The sequence below is a fragment of the Rousettus aegyptiacus genome, unplaced genomic scaffold (genome assembly GCF_014176215.1).
Source record: "Rousettus aegyptiacus isolate mRouAeg1 unplaced genomic scaffold, mRouAeg1.p scaffold_m13_p_8, whole genome shotgun sequence".
Taxonomy (NCBI): domain Eukaryota; kingdom Metazoa; phylum Chordata; class Mammalia; order Chiroptera; family Pteropodidae; genus Rousettus; species Rousettus aegyptiacus.
The window spans coordinates 55,375,153-55,396,539 of record NW_023416311.1 but is presented as its reverse complement, the minus strand read 5'-3'; the positions used below and the strand labels follow the sequence as shown (position 1 = coordinate 55,396,539).

General features: G+C 36.1%; 1 protein-coding gene across 6 annotated transcripts in view; it reads right to left on the bottom strand.

The window, feature by feature from the left end:
* MCTP1 (multiple C2 and transmembrane domain containing 1) overlaps window positions 1-21,387 on the bottom strand; it is a 432,111-nt gene that overhangs the window by 219,962 nt on the left and 190,762 nt on the right. For all 6 annotated transcript variants that reach the window (XM_036226011.1, XM_036226013.1, XM_036226012.1 and 3 more), the window contains exon 3: window positions 2,148-2,290. In XM_036226011.1, coding sequence (XP_036081904.1) covers window positions 2,148-2,290 — 143 coding nt within the window. The remainder of the gene's footprint in view (window positions 1-2,147; window positions 2,291-21,387) is intronic.

The window sequence follows — 21,387 nt, the reverse complement described above, 5'->3', positions numbered from 1 at the left end:
TAGATAATACAAAAAAATTTAAAAGACTAAGCTAAAAGTTAGAGATTTTTTCACAAAAGAAGCTCCATGCAATTAATAGAACTAAAAACCAAATTTAAAAAAATCAAAGCATAAAAAGTATAAAGAAGTATGTAAAATAAAAGATTGTCATTTTGTATTTATACTAATATTTGAGAGGTCAGTGCAATTTATATTTAACTTAGTAATTTTTCTTATGTAAAAATGTAAAAAAGTGGCATATCTTTATAATTCCCCATGTAACTTCTGTATGGTAGAAGTGAAGTTGTGGCTACTTATGTTGTACCCTGAAAACTCACCATGGTACACAAACGAACGAAGACGACCCTGGTTTCTCCCTCCTAGCTTCTTCGCTCATATTGTGCCACTGGCCAAGCCTTTGGCCTGCATGCAGTGTCGCTCTCTCCAGAAGTGTATATGTATGTATATTCTTGCTTTCTCAAACCAAAATTTTTTCCCATCATTTTTTTTTTTTTGCGTACTTCAGATTTTTGTTTGCCATTGAACCTATTGAGATATTCCTTTTGAAACATGTATTTTGATATCTGGATTTTTATATAGATGAATACTCATTCTTAAACACAAGCAAATAGCAAAAGAATGCAACCAATATCTACTGTAATTTTGGAGTGTTCCCTGGCAACCCTTTTAAAGACTGGGGATCCACATGGTTCTGTCACAGAGTAATACTCCATCAAAGAAACAGATCCACAGCAAAAGTAAATAAAAGTAAATCCTTTTCCTTCCCCGATTTTCATCTTAAGGGACATTAAATGGAACCCAAATGGCCCAGTGCTGTCTGTATCATCACCTGCTTTCCTCTTCTGACTGCAGCTGCCCTAACTTACGTTTTCTAAACCTCCACAGAAATAAAATTTCCTTTACATCTCTCTCTCTTTTCTTTTTAATTCTTTGTCTTATCTCAGCTTTTTTATGGAAGTTTTTTCTTTTTTCTCATGTAGATATTTCTTGCTCTCTAAAGGTGAGAAGCAGGGGAGAAACATCTCTGACCCTGAAGGTCTTCCCTTTGGTTAAAGGAAGGCTGGCTATGAATACTCTCACATTAATCACTCTTATGCCATCACATATTATATATTAAAAGACAGTTATTTAATTTATTTCCTTTAGCCAGAGTCCACTTGAGACTATTTCTTATATAAAAATGGGTCTATTCTCCCGATAATAAATTCCAGAAATTTATCAACTACATTTTAAGGAAATTCTCTTTTCACTGGTCTTATAAACTGTCAAGCTATGATTTTAATAAAATCTTGACGATTTTATTTATTTATTTATTTATTTATTTATTTATTTGCTTTCTGTAGAGAAGAGAAACAGCTGGAAGCAATACTGATGAAGAGTTGAGGGGATGCTCAAGATTACTAAAAAAGTGATGATATGAGATCTTGGGCTCATATGCCAGTTGTGACAAAGTTAGAGATAAAGATGGCTGTGTGATGTTGTGGTAAAAGTAGAAAAAGCTTTAGTCACTGAATGGGTTAGTCAGAACTTAGGAGCCAAAAAGAAAATACACACCTAGAGATATGAATTAAAGGGAAGTCAGGTATGAAAATAAAACAAGAAATTAGGGTTGTAATCCTTTCCTTAAGTTCTTCTTGTTCTTTAAGAAGCTCCATCAAATGAAAGGAAAGACTTTTGTCGTCTTTGATAGAATAATAGAAACAGGAATGTTTCTCCCCTTATTATCTCTACCCTGCCTGTCTTTCAAGTAAAGCATTTTGTTTGCAATCAGGACTGGTAGATCCTTTGATATAATTCTTAAACAGAAAGGCTGGGTTCTGTATAAGCTTTCCTTCTTGATATATAATATGAAGACTTGTTTTTATATGATCTCAAAGTACACTAAATCAGGTGACTGCACAGAGCAGGAGAAAATGGACTTCATAATCCTCATTAATGACTAGAAACTGGACTGTTTTGAAGACAGACACTCCGACCAGCTCCTCGACTCCATCTCGTTTTTATCACATCATCAACAGGTTAGAATTGTGCACAGCAGAATACATCTCTGGTGAAAAAATCTCATCAGACAGACGTGATAAAAAAAAAAAACATTAAATAGAGATTTTTGTCAGATTGTATTAGAGAAAAACAAAGAAATGGCTCACCTTTACATACAATGGCTCTCTAAGATGATCAATAAGAATGCAAGCTTTCTCCTCCCACACAGGATTGAGGTTCTTGTATATTATTTTACTTCTAAAAACTTCTTTTCCTCCAATTTTAAACTTCACGTATGGATCACTTGTCCCTGTTAAAGAGATACAGATTGACTTGTGTTAATCATACCCTTCTATGGAAGCAAGAAAATGGCTCATTTTTACACTAGAGTTTCAAGGAATAAAAGTTAATCAAACCTTATCACATGGGAAAATAAGGGTTAAGTGATTTTTTTTCTAAATTTTTCTTTAAAGTGACAGTAAATCATCATCATCATCATCATCATCCTATAATTAATACTGTTATCTTGTGCTGGTATTTAAAAAACTCTATTGCATGCTGCATGTGTAGATTTAATTCATGGTCAACTGTAAAAAGACTGATTCATGATCTTGTCTCATTTAACTATTTTTAAACATATATGCTGCTAAAATTTTATACTAATTTTATACTAGTCTAATGGGCTTAGGAAAATGTGTGTCTCAAATTTGGCTTCAATTTCATCCTCTGTTGCTCAGAAGTTTCCATTTTAGAATGTTAGGAAGGGATGGAGGTCTCAGAGGAGGCCATCAGGAGGGAGAGAACAATTGTTTACTAAACAATCTGGAACTCTGTATCATCCCTTAACATCTCCAGAGCTCTCAAACATGATAAAGAAAATCGGAGCTGTCAAGTAAATTGTCCATGGACACACAGCTAGTAAGAGATGGTATTAGGATTCCAGCCAAAGCTGTTTGATGCTCATGCCTGTGCTTTTTCTACTCTACTTGCAAGAGGGAAGGGCCTTTATATACTTAGCTATGTTATATCATTTCTCATTTTGACTGATGAATAATACCAATCTTGATCTCAAACTTCATCAATGAGTTTATGCTGTTATTAAGAATTCCTAGAAAAGGTGTATCAGTGACATCCCCAAGCAAATCATTCCAATGTGACAATCTTCATCCTCAGGAAATAATTATTCATATAAGGCCCAACTCCCTTATAATAAAATGTTATTTAATTTTTCTGTTTTGTGTAAACTGGAGCTATAGTCGATAACTAGGGTGTATGTGATTTAAAGAAAAATATGAATGGGGCTCTGAAAACTGTAAAGTACCATACGAATGTTACATATTACAATTATAACGATCTTTTTAAACTCATTATCTATATCCCTCCTCAATACTCCATTCACCTCAATGACACATAAATATCTATGCTAACCATAGGATTGCCTTATAAGATTTTTTTTTAATTTAATAACTTGGGGACTCTCTGAAAACTCTCTATATTCCCCCAAATACCTTGTTTTTTGTTTGCCTAGACATGGGTATAATAATAAAAAAAAATCAAATTTTCCATTGTGAAACTCCCATTTGGACAGTTTAATTTTATCATAATGGTACAAACTTTAAAATTATTTTATAAATGTAAATGCGGGCTACTACATGGTTGCCTGCTACAATGCATTTTTTATTGGACTTAATGCAACCAAAATGTTTAATAATTAAAATGGCTATTTTTAACACAGTGGTTCCCAACTAGGGCTGAGGACCCTGGGAACGAAGAGTGTTACAGCACATATATTGAAGGATATTAAAATCCATGTACTCATTTCTTTTTTCCTAGTCATGACCTAGATCAAACTACGGTCTTTGATTTTTGAAAATCATCTATACAACTACTACCGTCTGCTAAAATATAATAAGCTCTATAATATCAGAGCCCTTTGGATCACTGTTTTTTAAATCTTCACCATTTAGTACAGAAACAGATATATTGTTTGTCCTCAATAAACATTTGGTGACTGATTAAAGGATACAATGGCTTAACGATGAGGGTGGTAGACCTCTCTTCCTGCTGACTTTTGTCACCTGTACTTGGATATCTAATAGATGTCCCAGTATTAACATATCCGAAACTTAAGCCCTGATCCTCTCCCCTGCTAACCCTGCTTCTCCTACAGACTTTGTCAGGTTAGTAATGGCTCCATTATTGGACATCTGATCAAGCAAGATACCTGGAAATTACTCTTAATACCTCCTTCTTCTCCATGTTGTGCATCCAGAACACTACAGAGTATGATTAATTCTCCTCCAAAATACACCTTGGATTTATATTCTCTGTATCGCTCTACTTGAGTCACCATAATGTCTCTGCTGTCCTACTACAACAATAGCTGTCTACTTGGATACTCTTCATCTTCTGTGTCCCTCTTCATTAATTCTTCATACAGCAGTCGGCTTGGCTATTTATTTATTTATTTATTTATTTATTTATTTATTTATTTATATTTTTATTGAATTTATTGGGGTGATGTTGGTTAGTAAGATTATATAAGTTTCAGGTGTACAATTTTATAATACATCATCTGTATATTGCACTATGTGCTCACCACTCAAAATTTAGTTTCCTTCTGTCACCATATATTTGACCCCCTCCCTGTACTCTCTTCGGCCTCCCCACCACCACCTTTTCGTCTGGTAACCAGCATACCGTTGTCTGTTTCAATGAGTTTTTGTTTGTTTATTTGTTGCGTTCTGTTTTATCTCCTACAGATGAATGAAATCATATGGTTGTCCATTTTCCAGGCTGACCTCTTAAAAAAGCATATTCAATCTTCCCCCTTTTTTGCTTAACGCTTCTCAATAGCTTTCAACTATGCCTACAACAAATCCAAAATATATAACATGGTTTATAGGACTTGTCATTTCTCCAACTTAAATTTTGGCCCCTTACTATGTTCCAGCTCTCTTTATACCGAGTTATTTTCTGCTTCCGGTCTTTGCATCTTCTAGCTAGCCTCTCTGCTTGAAAAGCCTCCTCTTATCTTCTCTTGCCTGGCTGACACTTTATTGTCCTCCAGATCTTAGTTTAACCAATTTCCCATTTGCCCTGAGAATTCTCACTGGCAGCGCTTGCAGCTGCAGCATTTACCCTGAGATAATTTACGGATTTCCCCCTAACTTTGCCATGGAATATCTTGCTTTCATTATTTTTGCCTGGCTCTAGTATAGCAATAATCTTTGGAAACAAATGACATAATTCTATTTATAGCATTCTGTTCTTAGTAGTGGCATTTCCGTTTACAAAATATAGTAATTCTCAATTGCTAAAAATGTCAAATCCTAGAAAACGTAACATTCCCACACGTGATGTTAAATTCATGCTGGCAGTGAGCTGCACTTTTTCCCTCCCCCAAATGGGAAAAAGGTTAAATACAATTTGCTGAGGGATGCCTTTCTCAACCTTTGGTCGGAATTAGGGCTCCTTGTTATATTATTATCTTGCTATTTGCTTTGCAGGACTCATCATTATGTTACCTATAGATTAGTTTGTATATCTACCTGTTCGTTGGGTGAATTTTCCCACTCACTATGACTCCCATTAGGGCAAGGCTCTGTCCCAGTGCACAGCACTGTATCTGGGGCAGAGTAGGTGCTCAATAAATATTTGTTAAATGAATGAGTAAATGAATGACTGTGAATTCACAGTGTATGGAGTACTATTAAATACATCCTCATAACTCTTTGAAGTTGGTGAAAGCATATGTTATCAACCTCCATATACTGCAGGTGAGAAACAACCTGAGATTCAATGTGACTTGCTCCAAATCACAAGTAAGCTAGATAGCAACAACATGGAAGGCAAATTTAGACTTTCAGACTCAAAATGTAATGTTCTTTCTAATCAGCTTTTTCAAGAAACCTGGACACACCTACATTTTCCTTCTTTTGCTCTAAAACACCATTGTAGAATTATTACATAAAGATGCTGAAAAATCATTCAGATACTATAAATAATACTTATATTGACACATAACATATTCTGTCCTATAAAAATTCTCACACTTATTTGCTCAATTACCCTGTGTCTCTGAGTCTACAACTGTCTCTGGTCTACAGATGAGAGAACTCAGAAAGGTTAAGTGGCTTGTCCAGGCCAGCATAGAACTCAGATCTGGAGACGAGTCCGGTTAGTGTTTTTTTTGGCACATCACGAAACAGTCACCATTTTAGGGTGTAACAATCCTCTATTTCTTTGGTTATCAAAAAGTGTGAATAACTCTTTTACATGAAAAATGAATTCAAAAAATATGGCCTTGTGTTTCTAAATAGTCACTGATATTATCTCAGTCTTCAGTATGGTTATTATGTAAAAAGATTGACATAACTTTTAGTAATTTAACACAGAAAGATATACACTCAAAAGTCAATTTTTTTGAGAGGCATTCTGTTTCTTGCGCCTTCTCAGAAACATTTCTTCAACCACTGTATAGCTTAACCATCAAATCCCCTTATAGTTTGGTAGAAATGGTTCCTAGAATCCTGCTGGCTGGTCTGCTAGGTTTTGATGGGAGAACTTAAATTACAAAACGGAACTTAGATCACCCTAGTTAACATTTATTGAACACTTTTTATAACGGATATACCGTACCACCTAACAAGCGTATGCATGAGTTCTGGTGTCATCTTGAGTTGGCAGCTGAAGAAACTATAGCATGGAATAAGGTAAGTAAATTCCCCCAAAGTCATACGATTAGGATCCTAACACTTGAACTTAATTGCTACACTAGGCCACCTTCAAGAAGAACATTTTTCAGGCTCTGTGTCATATCCATGATGTCAGTTGAGGCTGTAAATAAATAATACGGCCTGAATAAATAATAATCCAGCTAAAGAGGGTAGGCCTAAGGGTTAAGTGAGAGATTAGAGACAGATTTTTGAGTCTGCGACAGGCACAAAGATCTCAGGGATTAGTATGAGAGAGTGAGGCTGTTTTTAGGGACTCTGAAAAGACATTATGATAGCAAAATATTTTATAAACATGTTGCTTTGGCCACAGGGTTACCAGGACTGGAGACATTAAATATGTTTGCAAATTTTACAGTTATAAGAATAGGAAAAACAGATGCATGTACACACTCATGGTGAGCCAGTCATCTGGCTTTCCTCACTTTGTTTTGAATTTACTATATTTCCGTCTTTGCAAACATTCCTTAGAGTCCTCTGGGTGCTTTTATTAAAATTTAATAATTTTTTCAAGCTTCTTCCTAATTGTTCTCAAGTTCTTAATTTAGGGAAACTTTAATGACTTAGAGTCCTTAACAGATCAAGACCTTCAGCTTGTGATTCCAACTTAGGGAACTGAAAACATTGTTTTAATTTAGCATCAGTAAAAGATTTATACCTAATTCTCTAATCTATGTTTGATAGTGCTTTTCCAATCTTATTTCATCAAATTATTATCTAGCGATATTAATATGTATTATTTGTTTTTCGAAAAAGAAGTTCTGTGGTCAAGTATATTTAGAAAATTCTGATGTAGAATCAAATTAAATAGATCCATTTTCTATAGCCTTTAAATAAGGGAATGACTCTCCCAAGAAAAAGATATAACATGCAGCATTTACCAGGCTTCTTTGACAGTGGGGCCTATTTTTCTTGAGTACATATTTCAAGACTAATAATCCCTGATCTTTTTATGGGAAATGCTACCTTATTACATTTTATATTTGAGAAATTTTCATGTTTTTAAAGGTTCTTTTATTATAATAGACTTTCCAGTGAAATCAAGGAATTATATTATAATAACACCCCCAATAAGTTCAAGCCACTAACAGGTTGTTAATTTTTAATACATATATTATACAAAAAAGATTTGTTCGTTGGTTCAGAAAACAAAAAAAAATAAATCCATGAGCCTTTGCTTTTTCGTTGCAACATTGAATTCAACCACAAGATGGCACTAACACTTATAGAATTATTTCACGGCCTGTGTTTTGGCTATTCAAAGATATCTCTATTTGGATAAAAATTATAAACATAAGATATAAGTATCCAGAGACAAGCAGGAAATGATTTATTTTGTCCAGGCACTATTTTAAAAGCACATTACAATCAGAAATGATAATTGGTAGAAACTTTAACTCAGGCAATTAAGGAAATTTTGTTTAAATGATTTAAGTGTATGCCAGAAGTAATGAGGACTTATAAAATATTGTGAAAAAGAAACCTCTGTGGCACAAAATTACTGACTCATTTTAAAGAAAAAGAAGCCAAATCATAATTTTCTCCTTGATTCACTATTGATGTAATAATTTATAATAAAGGATTTATCAATTATTCTTTACATAGAAGTATTAAGACATATAGATATATACAAACAAATGATGTTAAGATTTTAATTTTAGTCTTAATATATAATGTATAAGTATATTAAATAAAATGTTTATCATACTGAAAAAAAGATATCTATCATATACATGTGGTGCTCAGGCATTTTCTTGTGTTTAGCTGTTATTAGCTGGACTATGACCCTCATTAAAATTTTTTTTCTGGCAATAATGAAATGAAAATAGGCAAACAAATATGGGAGAAAAAATTAATAAATGAAATCCAGATTTATTTATATCATATTCAAGATCAAACTTTCAACATTTATTTTATCAGACAACATTAACTTCAGAATTTATCTTTAAAAATTATTAATTATATTATTTTATAATTGTTAATTCTATGCTTCAAAATTCTGATGTATTCTAGACAAAGAGACTATCAATTGTTTATTTCTGTACCCTAAGATCGAATGGTTTAAAGAAGAATTAGATGGTGTGTACAATGTTTTTTCATGTAGTAAAGGATTACATGTCCACGTCATGAAACACATATAGAATTTTTTTTTTTGAGTCAGGACACTGATGAGCATTTCAATATTTTATGTGATTCTTTAGTCTTTAATATAATTTAAATCCAAAATAGAACTAAACTTTGAATAGGTTTCCTTTTGTGCAGCAGTAAATATAGCAAACACAAGATGGCAGCATTTCCTCCCTTAGAATTGCATTAAAGATATTTAAAATGTAAATAGCCGTCTAATACTGAATCTCTTGGTTTTCATTCTCAGAACAAATTAGACTCCTGGTTAACAACTTTAAATCAATCTTATTCAAACCTGGTATGCAATGAAACAAAAATAGCTACTCCTATTTCAGAGCCCTATAATTATTCACTAATGGAAATCCTAATCAGAAACAATGACACATTGAAACTCAGTCTCTATCAGAAGGAGAAGAAAGAAGGAGAAAGAGAAGGATGGTGAATAGAAGTTTATGTGAACAAACTCCCTCCCTCTTTGTGAGTGCCCCCACTTTCTCTGTTTTTGCTTTAACTTTGGCCTAACCTCCCTGGCCAACATACACAGGCCTTGGAGTTGATGGTTAGCTGTGTTCTGTAAGCCTACACAATGTGATCATAAAAATGCCTGTCAGTAGTGCCCAGAAAGGCGTAACGACTGAGATAAATATCACGCTGGTGTTGGCATCGGTGCTAAGCAATTATCCACCACTAGACAGGCAGGAGGTATGGTTCCCTGCTCTTCCTGCATTCTCTGCCCCTTTGCCTCATCAATCATTAGTAGTCCGGCCATTCTATAAAACGTTTACTGTAACAGCTGTCTAGCAGCAGAGAATAACCTGTGCAGAACTGCCAAGGTCATCTGGCTACTCTGACCGGATGTCCTTGTAAGTAAATTTCCCTATAACGAATTCCATTATATTCTATGGAGTTGCCTGCTTTGTTTTTGGTCTTAAGACACCCTAAAGGTTTGGTGGTCACTATATCTCCACTCCACACTCAGACAAAGGAGAAGGAAGGAAAGAAGAAAAAAAATAAGACAACAAAAGAAAAAAGAGAAGAGAACATAAATATTAAGTGAAGTCAGTTAAACAGAATTCAAATTTAAGCTGCATCTTCCTGGAGGTATCCAGTTTTTCTACAAACATCAAACTACCTTTATTGACCAAATGCAACAGAGAAGGTAACTTTGTATAATGATATCCCTCACACTTAAAAGAGAGCTATAAAAACAGTGATGTTCGAAGCATACTTAGAGCAACAATTGTCTTAACATATATATTAAATTTTACTAAGACTTTAAAAATCTCCAAAACAGATTGTATAGTTATGTGATAAAATCATTTCTTAGCTCTCCCATTCCTTCCTCATTTTTTGTTAGAGTTGTAATGCCCTACATTTGAAATATTACATATGCTAAGTAACTAACTATATTAAAATTCAAAAGCAAGAGGTTTATAATTGCATGTGGCTTAATGTAATAAAAGTAAATTAAGACTTTTTTCCATAATGAGGAATATGAGTATTCCAGTGATTTTTAAATTTCTGGGTAATGACATTACCATTATACAGCATGTAGATTAATTAAAAGTAATACTGTGATAAAATGCAGAATAGAACTAAACTAATTTCTTTCTTTGAGGACTAGAAGACACTTCCAGACACAAGAGAAAGAGAAGGTATAACTGACAGGCATAGATTATTGATTTTTATGAGTAATTTTTTGGCTTTTTTCTCAGAAATGTAGAGTTCAGGATATGCAAAAGTTTATGGATGTTGCATTTGAGATAAGTATAACTAATTCAAGTTCCTTTTCATATGAGACATAAATTGTATCTACATGAAATTTCTTGATAACTTCTGGAAGTTCAGGTAAAGTAAAATATGAAAGGATGTTGCTTGCATTTTTTTCACACTGATTTAGACAACTACTGCTTTGATTTTTAATATAAATTATATGTTAATCTATGACATAAGAGCAACCGCAATAGAGAAGAATGTCCTAGATGTTGTTTTTTCCATTGGGCTTTATTACCATTGCCTCCAAGAACTCGCTCTCTGACCAGCAATCAATGCATTGACTGTAGATATGATACATATTTTATCATTAAAAAAATGTTTTTTTTAACTCATAGAGAAACAATTTTGCCTGGAATTCTGAAATATGTTACCACATTCATAAGGCCATTCTAACCAAAAAATAAAAATCAAATATAAAAATTTTAAAACATTTTAAAAAGTACTTTAACTTTCCTATTTTTTAAAAAAAATAAGAATATTAAAAAATTATACCATAAAGTATCTATATGCTAACCAACCTTTGCCCACTGGCTATCCCAATACTTCTCTGAAATCGTTTCCTTGAGTGTCACCAGTAACTTTTAATCACCAATTTCAATGGCCTTTTCTTAAATGTTCAGCCTGAGATTTCTCACTCTGGACTGAATATGAGAGAAAATGTATCTTTTTAAAAATTAGCTTACAACTTTCCAAACACCCTTTCCTTCTAGGAAAGTATGAGGGCTTTTTTTGTTTGTTTTTTTGGGTTTGTTTTGTTTTGTTTTTATTGGAATAATTTATTTGACTTCATACAGTCAATCAATCTTGTTTCATAAGACTTAGGTAGTATGAACCAGCTTTTCCCACAGCCTGACCATTCCTGGATACTGGAGTTCTCATTTAGAGAATTAGAAAATAAAATCCAGTAAAGAAAAAAAAATAAGTCAAAGTGGGAAGGAACTAACTTTCTTGAATACTTACTATACGCTTGGGGCTTTTAACATGATATTTCATTTAGGTATAATTATAGGCCTGTGAAGTGGATTAAACCAGCACATGGCAGGTATCCAATAAATATTTGTTGAAAAAAATGAATAAACTAATATTCTTAGTACTTTATAGATGAGCTAGTTCAGAGAGGTCAGGCTGCTTGACCTGGTTACATGGCTAGGAACTGGCAGCTCCAGAATCCATTATATGGTTTATTTGATTCCAGATTCCAAATTTACTCTACTACCATGAAGCCCAAACAATGTAAGCTTTTCCAACCAATTGACCTGTCCCATCTATCTCAAACTATTATTTTTGAGCTCATCCCTCCCATAAGGTGATCCCTTAATTCTGAACCACAGAGCAGAAGTTAGGCAAACACAATGAATGTAATTAGGAAAATGATTTATGTATTTAGTGTCTCCTGCCTCTATCAGACAGAAAATCTTATGAGGACTTCTTTGCAGAAAACTTTTAGGCATATGAATAAGTATTCAGCTTAGAAAAGCTAATATATTACTAGTAATATATTACCATTACTATATTAATGTTATATATATATGTTATATATATATAATGTTACATATATAATATATGTTATTTATATGTCAACGAATACTTATTGATTCTTTGAGTACTAGCTTTGTGGGAACTTCTGGATTTTCTGTCTGCAAAAAATTAAAATGTTCAGTGGTACTCCATAAAAAATCGAATTAAATAGTACAAAATTGTTTAATATACTTTGGAAAGAGATAAAGGTTCATGATCACTCCATCCACAGTAGTGGTGGTTTGGTGCTATACAGGGTAGTGGTGAAGAGTTTAACCTTCAAATTAGAAAGCCTGGGTTCTAACCTCAGCTTCAGCACTAACTAGCTATGTGAATTGAGACAAGTCACTTAAAACAGATGAAAATGGAGATGATCACAGAACCTCATTAAGGTCACTGTAAAGATTTAATCACATTATACATACAAAGTACTTAGTACAGTTCCTAGCACACACTAAACATTCAATAACAATTAGCAACTATTGTTACTCTTCATCTTATTCAACATGAAGACACAGTAATATTACATCACAATTTGAAAGCTTGAATCATAATTAAACTGAAATTAAAAACTACACATATATCAAAATGAGTATCAAATTTCTGATTTCCCATGTTGAATAATTCATGTCAGTTGCAACAACATTTACCATTAGTTACTTTCTTTAATCATTTAAGATTATATGAATATATAGTAGAAAAATAATTATTATTTTCAGATTTCTCCTTTCTATTTATGTAGACATAGAAATTCTATTAGATTTGTTAAATCAAGAAAAAATGGCTTATAAATAATTATAAACATTGCATAAATAAACATAAGAAAACATCATAAAATATACATTAAAATAACTGGAATCCACAGAACACACCCACTAAGAAAAAGTTATTACAACCCTAAAACAAACAAAATCTTCTTCTTCAATCATAACTATAAGAACAATGAAAATAATATTATGACTCTTGTTGATTGATTACTATCACTAACTGAAATAATTTTAAGACAATTATGTTACAATATGACTAAAGTGAATCACAAATGCACAGTAATTGGATAATACATTCCTTAGCACATTCACATATTCAATTTGTGAGAAAAAATAAAAGTAATAGTCTTCTATTTGTCTCCCTACTTCTCATCTTCCCCATTCCTATTCATTTTCCAAAATCTTATTTTTTCTGACACAGAATCTGATGTTATTCCCTTTCTCCAAATTCTTCATTGCTTTCTCACTAACTTCAGAAGAAAGTGCAAATTCTTGAGTATGTCATACAAATTTTTGTCTGCTAATTTTTTAGATTCATCTTTTACCAGACTTCTAATCTATGGAACAAATATAGCACCTCAAATTCACAGCTTCTCTTCAATGCCTATGCACCTCTGCGGCCCTTTCTGTCTGCTCTGACCATCCACCACCACCCTCAGTCCTCTTTCAGTACTAAACTCAAGACTTGTTGCTGCTTGGAAAGCTTTCTGGTCCATTCCATGGACATTTACTAGGTCCTTCTCTTATGCTTACAAACATCCTCTGCAATAGCATTTGCCACCCTGAGGCACTATTGTTCATTTCTGATCCCTGGTGTTTGGCACAACCTTTGGATTATCATACGTGATCAGGGAATGTTGGTTGACTGAAAACACTCATGTATAACTGAATGGATGAGTGCCTGTATCATCTCAAAATAACAGCAGAAACTAATAAAGCAACCAGTACTTAAGTCCACACCCTTTATTTTCCACTCTTCTTTCTACACTCTTATTCAGTATGATTCTGACTCTCATTGGAATTTTATTTCTGAATACTAGATCTGAAATATGTAGAAAGTTAATATCACAAAAGCACTGTGCTGTCAATTCTACAACAGCAAGCATTTTGCCACTAACACTTTCCTAAACTATGGTAATTGACATTCACTGTAATTCCTCAAAATGGTCAATCTGCCCTAGTTTTACAAAATGCTTTTAGACAATCTCATTTTAGTAGCCATCTGTTTAGCATGTTTACTTAATTGATTGATTTGGATTTATGAGGAATAATCAACCAGAAAGCATACCAGAATAAATGCGAATCAATAGGCTTGTGATACTCATTATTATGTCATATATCTAATACATATATTAAACATACAGTAAACATGGTCATATTTTTGCACAAAATGTTTAGAAGGAAGGTTATTTTAACATGTACAAAGAAATTATGGCCAAAACTGCTACCCTTCACTGACATCTGTGTTTTCTTCTTCAAACGCAAGTAGTTAAACTGTATTTCAAGACCTTTTACTTAGATGTGGCCATGTGGCTGAGGACTGTGTTCTGGCCAATGAATCGTGAGCAGAAATTGTATTCCACTTGCATCACTTCTTTCAGTATACAATCCTCAGTCCTTGTCCCCAACCCTGAGAAGCTAGGGCCTGAAGTCTGAAGTCCCAAAATGCAACGGAAGCCCTACCACTATTATACAGTACGAAGTGATGAAGAAATAAACATTTTGTTAAACCACTGAGATTGAGTATTTATCTTTTACAGGTCTTAATACCATTTATCTCAACTGATACAAATATTGATTCCAAGAATATCTGTTGCTATTTAAAAAGTTGCTAAGATATGTGACACTGATGTAACGGCTGGGTCTTGGACAGCAAGGTAACGCTGGGAGTCCAGGGCATCTTGTTAGGTCACAGGGAATACTCGGTAAAACTGTCCCTGTGATGACCTGAAAGGCAGAGCACCCACTGCTGAGCTTAAGTTTTAAGGAATATGGTTGGAAAGGTATATATTTTCTAATATTGGTTGCCTTTAGTAAGTAATTATAAGAAAAAGATGAATTCAGGTGAAATAGGCTAATTTACAAGTAGAAATGAAAGGAATTGGAAGAGCTGTTTTTAGACCCCAAATAGTATAAAAACAAGATTGAAAAAGCCTTTGAATGACAAGATATAATTTAAACAGCTGAGAGGCAAAGGTCCAGAACTTCCTCCCTTCCTCCCCTCCACTCCCCCCCCCCCCCAGCATGATGGTCTTAAACTAGTTTCCATTATGTTGAAAAGGAGGAACAAAGAAACAGATCATGTTTGAGGAATATGTCTATGAAAGAACATTGGGTGTGGTTATTGCCACATGGATGCCTACTTAGTTTTTGAGAGAAGGAACTTAGCTAGTTGAGACCACTGATCTTGCACCAGCAGGAAGCAGGAACGATGTGAAAGCTATACAAACCCCAAGGAAAGGAGGCTCCTTCACATCCATTTCAGATATGGCTATAGAGGATAACATATAAGAAAGAACTTCTCAGATGGTGGAGCCAGTCGCCACAGAGAAAAAATGGACAAAGGGATTCTCCCCAAATAGTAGAGTTCTTTTCTGATTAAGGAATTTCTCTTTGTTCCAGATAAGTGGCCTTCATGAAGCCTATCCATGGGGATTTCAGAATTGCTATGGACAAGTAACTGCTATAAGTCTCCTATGATTTCTTTGTGGTCATTATATGCTGGATGTGTATGGCAAAGCAGCAGGGAGATTCATAGTTCACTGGGCAACAAGCAACCACATGTGGACCTGATAAAGGAATTCCTCTATTCAGAAATCCTAGACTTGGAGCTGGGTACAGTGGCCATGTGGGACTTTAGCCTGTTTTCTTTGGGAAAGGGTGAATGTCTTCTATGTTCAGAAGAAAGAGAGACCAGATATTTGGTGACAAGAAAGGTAAACTACAGTCAAGACAGCTATTGCTCAGAATATCCACATTTTCTTCTTTTCTGGCACACAGCTGACCTATAACTCTCAGCCTCCTTTAAAATTAGGAGTGGCCATGTAGCTGCATTCTGGTCAACTGACTTCAAGCCCAGAAGATGATTATGTCAATTCTAAGCCTGGACTATGAAAAACCTCCCAGGTGTGACTCTTACTCTTCTTCCCACATCCACAGGTAGAAGAGAAGAGACAGAACTAAAAGAGATGTAGTAACACTAGATGAGAAAAAAAAATTGGGTTGATTAATAACTGTGTGGAGCAGACTGAGGCCCCGCCCTCCATCACTGACCCATATTGGACTAAGATGTAAGATTCAATTATGTTAAATCATTGACATGGCATTTATCTTTTTAGAGTTATTTACCTTAACAAATACAAAAAATTAGCCAAATCATACTATGATTACATTGTTTGATAAGAACAATGTAGAAACAAGATCTTTATTGACATTAAGTTTTTAAAAATACTTTTCAAATCAATTTGCAATATATCTCAAGTGACTGATAGTTTACTCTTTATACATAGTATTAAAAATATAATTTTAAGGATTTATAATAGTTGTATTTTACCTTAGCATTTTATTTAGTGACATGTAAAATGATATTCACACTATCCCACACCACTCCTTCCTATACTCCCTCCTTCTCTCCCGTCCTCCCCTACCCTCCCCTGCCAGGTTAGGTCCTGCCTATTCTTCTCCCTGCTGGGTAGGGCTGCGGGGAGCCAGACAGACAAGTGCACAGGAGAATGGACAAAAAGTCCAACTCTCGGACGGCCATGCCATGCCATGTAGGGCCCTAAGCCAGTGATCTAGGTCTGACCAGGAGGGCTGGAGCCACACTTGGAATTTTATTTGGCTTCTATCTTGAAATACAGGCCCTAAAAATGCCAACTTGTTTGAACGTAGAAGATAACTTGGATAAATGATAAAATTTAAAGAAAACATTTTGGTTTTCTTATTGTCCACTTGGCATAGGCCTCTGGAATAATATTCACCATAGTTTTAGATGACCTTCCAAACTTAGATGACAGCTCTACTTCCTTGTATTCATCAACAGTGGAAGACTGAGAGATGGATTTTGAGTACAGACTAGAAGATGATGACACAAAATCGATAGTATTTTGGAAGATTTCATAATTTCTGTGGCCTTCAGAAAAAAAAAAAGAAATGACAAAGATTTTGAATGGAAATTGGACACAATATTGGAGAATATGACCAATTTGTTACACATGGAATCCAGCAAGCTAAAGGTACGGAAGGTGGAGACCTGGAACAGCATGCAGTTGACATTCAACATCCCCCAGGGGAACAGTGGAGTGACTATGGATCCTGGCTCAGAGCAACAACCAGCAGCTTCGGGGTCTGGGGATTCTCTCCATTCAGACCGAAGGTGTTATCAACATGGCTTTGGCTGAGAACCAAAGCCAAGATGTGAGAATGAATGGACCCATGGGAGCTGAAAATTCAGTTAGGATGATGGCGGGACTTCTGTGACAGGTGGTTCAGGATTAATAAGAATGACCAGCTCTGGCACTGTTATGATATACCCCAGGGTGGAAATGTACCAGCTTCCATGACGGCGCCAGGCCCCAACTCAGAGCAGTAGTCCAGAATGCCTTGCCCTGCTTCTCAGTCAGATGCAATGGAACCACTCTTCTCTAGCTCCCTATACAGCAGCAAAGTCATCCCTCAGAATCTTTAGTTCTCCCACGCCACCCAATGCAGGCTGTCCCTGTCAATAGGCAAAAGAACTCAGATAATTTTCCCCAGCTTCAGCAGCTGCATCAACAGCAGCAGCAACAAGAGTTGCAGGTAAGACTCTCACAGTAATATCAGCAGCAGCAGCAGCCATGAGAAACTCGACCCCAGCTTACTGCCCCAATTCAGATGCCTATTCTTTCAGGCTGGAACCAGCTGCCTTCTAAAGTCCTCCAGCCTTCTCCAGCCCAGGGTTCTCTGGGCACAGTGATTGCAAACCAAGGGTAGAAGAAGGCTCCCTTGCCTGCCCCAGTGCAACAGCAACTCCAGCCAAGACCATCCTTAGTCACAGTACAGACAACTTTCCACCCTCCCCCTCTAAATCAGCAAGCTTCACAAGTCCATAGAAACTTTCTCAGATGAGTAACCCAGGCCAGTTCACAGCTCCTCAGATGACTAGCTTGTTGGGAGGGCATTCCAGTGTCCCAACCCCTGCTGCAGCGGCCCCACTCATCAAGTCTCCTGCTTCCTCACTCTCCTCCTTCCAGCAGAGATATCCTGCATTCTCCCCAACAGTTAATCAAACAGCAGCATGTGGGCCCAAAGCCACCTCAAAATAACCCACTTCCTCAAGGATATCAGTAGCCTGTCAGCTCTCTGGGTTGGAATTCCAAGGTTCAACATGGAATGTACCACCTAACTTCATAGTGATGCAGTAGCAACCACTAAACCAGGGCCCACAAAGTTTACATCCAGGCCTAGGAATCAGGTGCCTTAGACTACTACACCACACTTGGGAATTCAGGACCTCCTCAGCTGTAAGCAAATCAAAATGTCCAACATATGGGAGGCCAAGGAGCTGGTCCTCCTCAAAACCAGATGTGGGTGTCCCACAGGCCACAAATGTCCCACAGGCCACCATATATGATGCAGGGCGGCCTCATGAGAATTCGTGGTAACACAAACAACCAGCAGGCTGGTAGTTCTGGAGTTTCTTGGGTGAACATGTGCAAAATGCAAGGCCACTCTCAGCAGGACCCACCATCTCAGCTGATGAGCAAGCACCAGCGGATTGTATCCTCCCAGGGTCAGAAGGTCCATCAACTAGTAAACTTGAACCCTCAGAACCCTAAGATCCTTTTCAGTGCCCCACTCATGCCACGGGGCCAGATGATGGTGAACCCTCAGGGCCAAATTCTTGGTTCCTTTTCCCAAAAGATTACCCCACCAAAACAGATGTTTCCCCACCAGGACTCACAAATAATGGTCCACATAATCAGAAAATGGGGCCTCAGGGGCAAGGTTTACTCCAGAAGAACCCAATGATAGAATAGATCATGACCCATCAGGTACAAGGGAATAAGTAACAGTCTAACACTCAGAACCAATCAAATGCTGTGCTGGAACCAGCACAGACAATGAGGGGACCAACTCTAAACATGAAAAGAAATGTGGTACAGTTTATGGCACAGATATCAGGGCAAATACTGCCTCAGCAAGGGCCTGTGAACGATAGTCCTTCTCAGGTTATAGGGATTCAGAAGCAGGTCGTGTGGCCACCAGGGCCCAGCCCACACATAGCCCAGCAGCATGGTGATTCTACTTCTACAGCAAATAATGATGTCAGCTTATCTCAAATGATGCCTGGTGTTAGCATGTCACAGACCAACATGGCCTCCCCTTCCCCCACATTCAGGCCATGCAGAGAAACTGCTTTGGGCAACCACTTCTCAGGCCATAGGATGTCTTTCAATGCACCTTTCAGTGGAGCACCCAATGGAAATCAGATGATCTGTGGTCAGAATCCAGATTTCCTGGTCAATAAGTATGTTATAATAACAAGCCCATTGTTGGTTAACTTATTGCATAGTGACATCTCTGCAGGCCATTTGGGGGTAAGTAATAAGCAAAATAACAGCCACACAAATAAACCAAAGAAGACTGAAAAATATTCAGCAAGATCTAGATACCCCAGATACTTGCCCAGCTGGTTTAGAAGAGGCCGATCAGCAGCCACTGCCTGGAAACAAGGAATCAGACAACTCAGGCCCTAAATCTCCAGAAGTTTCAGTCCCTTCACAGAGTTTAGTCCTGAAGGCCACTCCAGCCATGGCCCTGCAGGGGTCTGTTGCAGACCAGAACTGAGACAAATGCTGCTAGAGCCTCTGGACAAAGCAGTAAGCCCAAAGAGATAATTGAAAAGTCCAAAACCCCAGGAAAAAGAATCTGCTGAATTGAGCTAACTGTGGCTTCTGGAAGTATGGAAAAAGGACAGCAGAAGCCTCCAGCTTACTAAAGACATTACCAATGTGATGCAATCCAAGCAAAGAAAATCCAAGTAAACAAGCTGGATGGCAACTTGATACTTGGAAAGGTATGTGAATTTCACAAGAAGCAATTTTGAGCTATGACTTTTAAAAATCTACTTCTGTACAGCTAGTCATTTTAATAATGTGGCCCTTTCCCCAGTTCTTGCAACCCGTTTCATGAAGTGCAAAGGGGAAAGCAGAGTTGTTGAACCCTTTTGGCGTTAATGAAGTTCATGGTCTCTGAAATGTTGCCACGTGTTGAGAGGAGCTAATGTGATGATGTTATTAGTTTTCACATTTCCTAAGTGGCCTAGAGTACAGGGCGAGCATTGTTAGATCTTTTAATGATAGACTGTGCTGTGGAAGTGGCACGTGAATAACAGTAGTACGGGCAAAAGGAGCCTTCTCATTTGGAAATGTTGTAAATAATTTCATTCTATAGTGTTTTGGATGTATCTCTTGTAGAAATGGACCAGTGAATGTACAATATCTACAATGTGAAATGCTGAATATGTTAATACATGTCATCGTCCTAGAAAATAAAATAAAATGATATTCAGATAAATTTTATATCGATTATTTTTTAGTTGTTTCAACTTATAACAAAATGAAAAAGTCATATTATGCATATCATTCATCTTCCCATTCAGCAATGTTTTCCCTTCAAAACACAGTGATGATCGGATAGTCTCATAGAAGCATAAAGTCTTAGAATTGGAAGAGACCATGTCTAGTCTTCCACTGAATACAGGAATCCCATCTACAAAAGTGACAGATGACAGGCGGTCATGTAGATGGAATGTAGAGGCAGTTCACATACTTCCAACTCAGCACCTCAAAATTGAATTCTGTATTTGTTGAACACATATGGCGCGTGATGTAGTAGTTTATATTGGACAAGTCTGTTATAAAATGTCCGTCATAGGGTTAATCTGCCTTCTATGGATCGTTAGGGCTATAAGAAAATAGGCAGTTCCTGTTTCACAGACACCACTCCCAAGCATGTGTAGTCCTTAATATAGTTAATCACTGGCCCAATTATATACCTGAGGTCATTAAAAGAAAGATGCAATAAGCTGATCTTCTTGCCCATTGTTTTTCAATGAGAGAATTTTTTAAAGTATATGCTTCCACAATTAAAAAGATTTTTTTCTTTTCAAAATACAAGTTTCAAGGGCATGATTATAATTACCTCTATTAATTAAAGGCTTTTCTTCCTTCAATTATCATATTATTTGATATAATCAATGGTTATATAAGTTTTATAAGCAAGTAAAATAGATAAGCAAAGCAAAATGTTAACACCTACAACGTAACTAAAATACTTGAGGAACAATGAAAAAAACCTTCACCCCTCATGCTAAAAACGGTTAATAAGTGTTTAATGTGACAAGTGACTTCAAAACTTGCAATTATCCTGCTAAAGCATGCCGTCACTGCGAGAGGCAAAGACAGCATACAGGATAGTAGTAGGTGTTGTGAGTCCTTGCT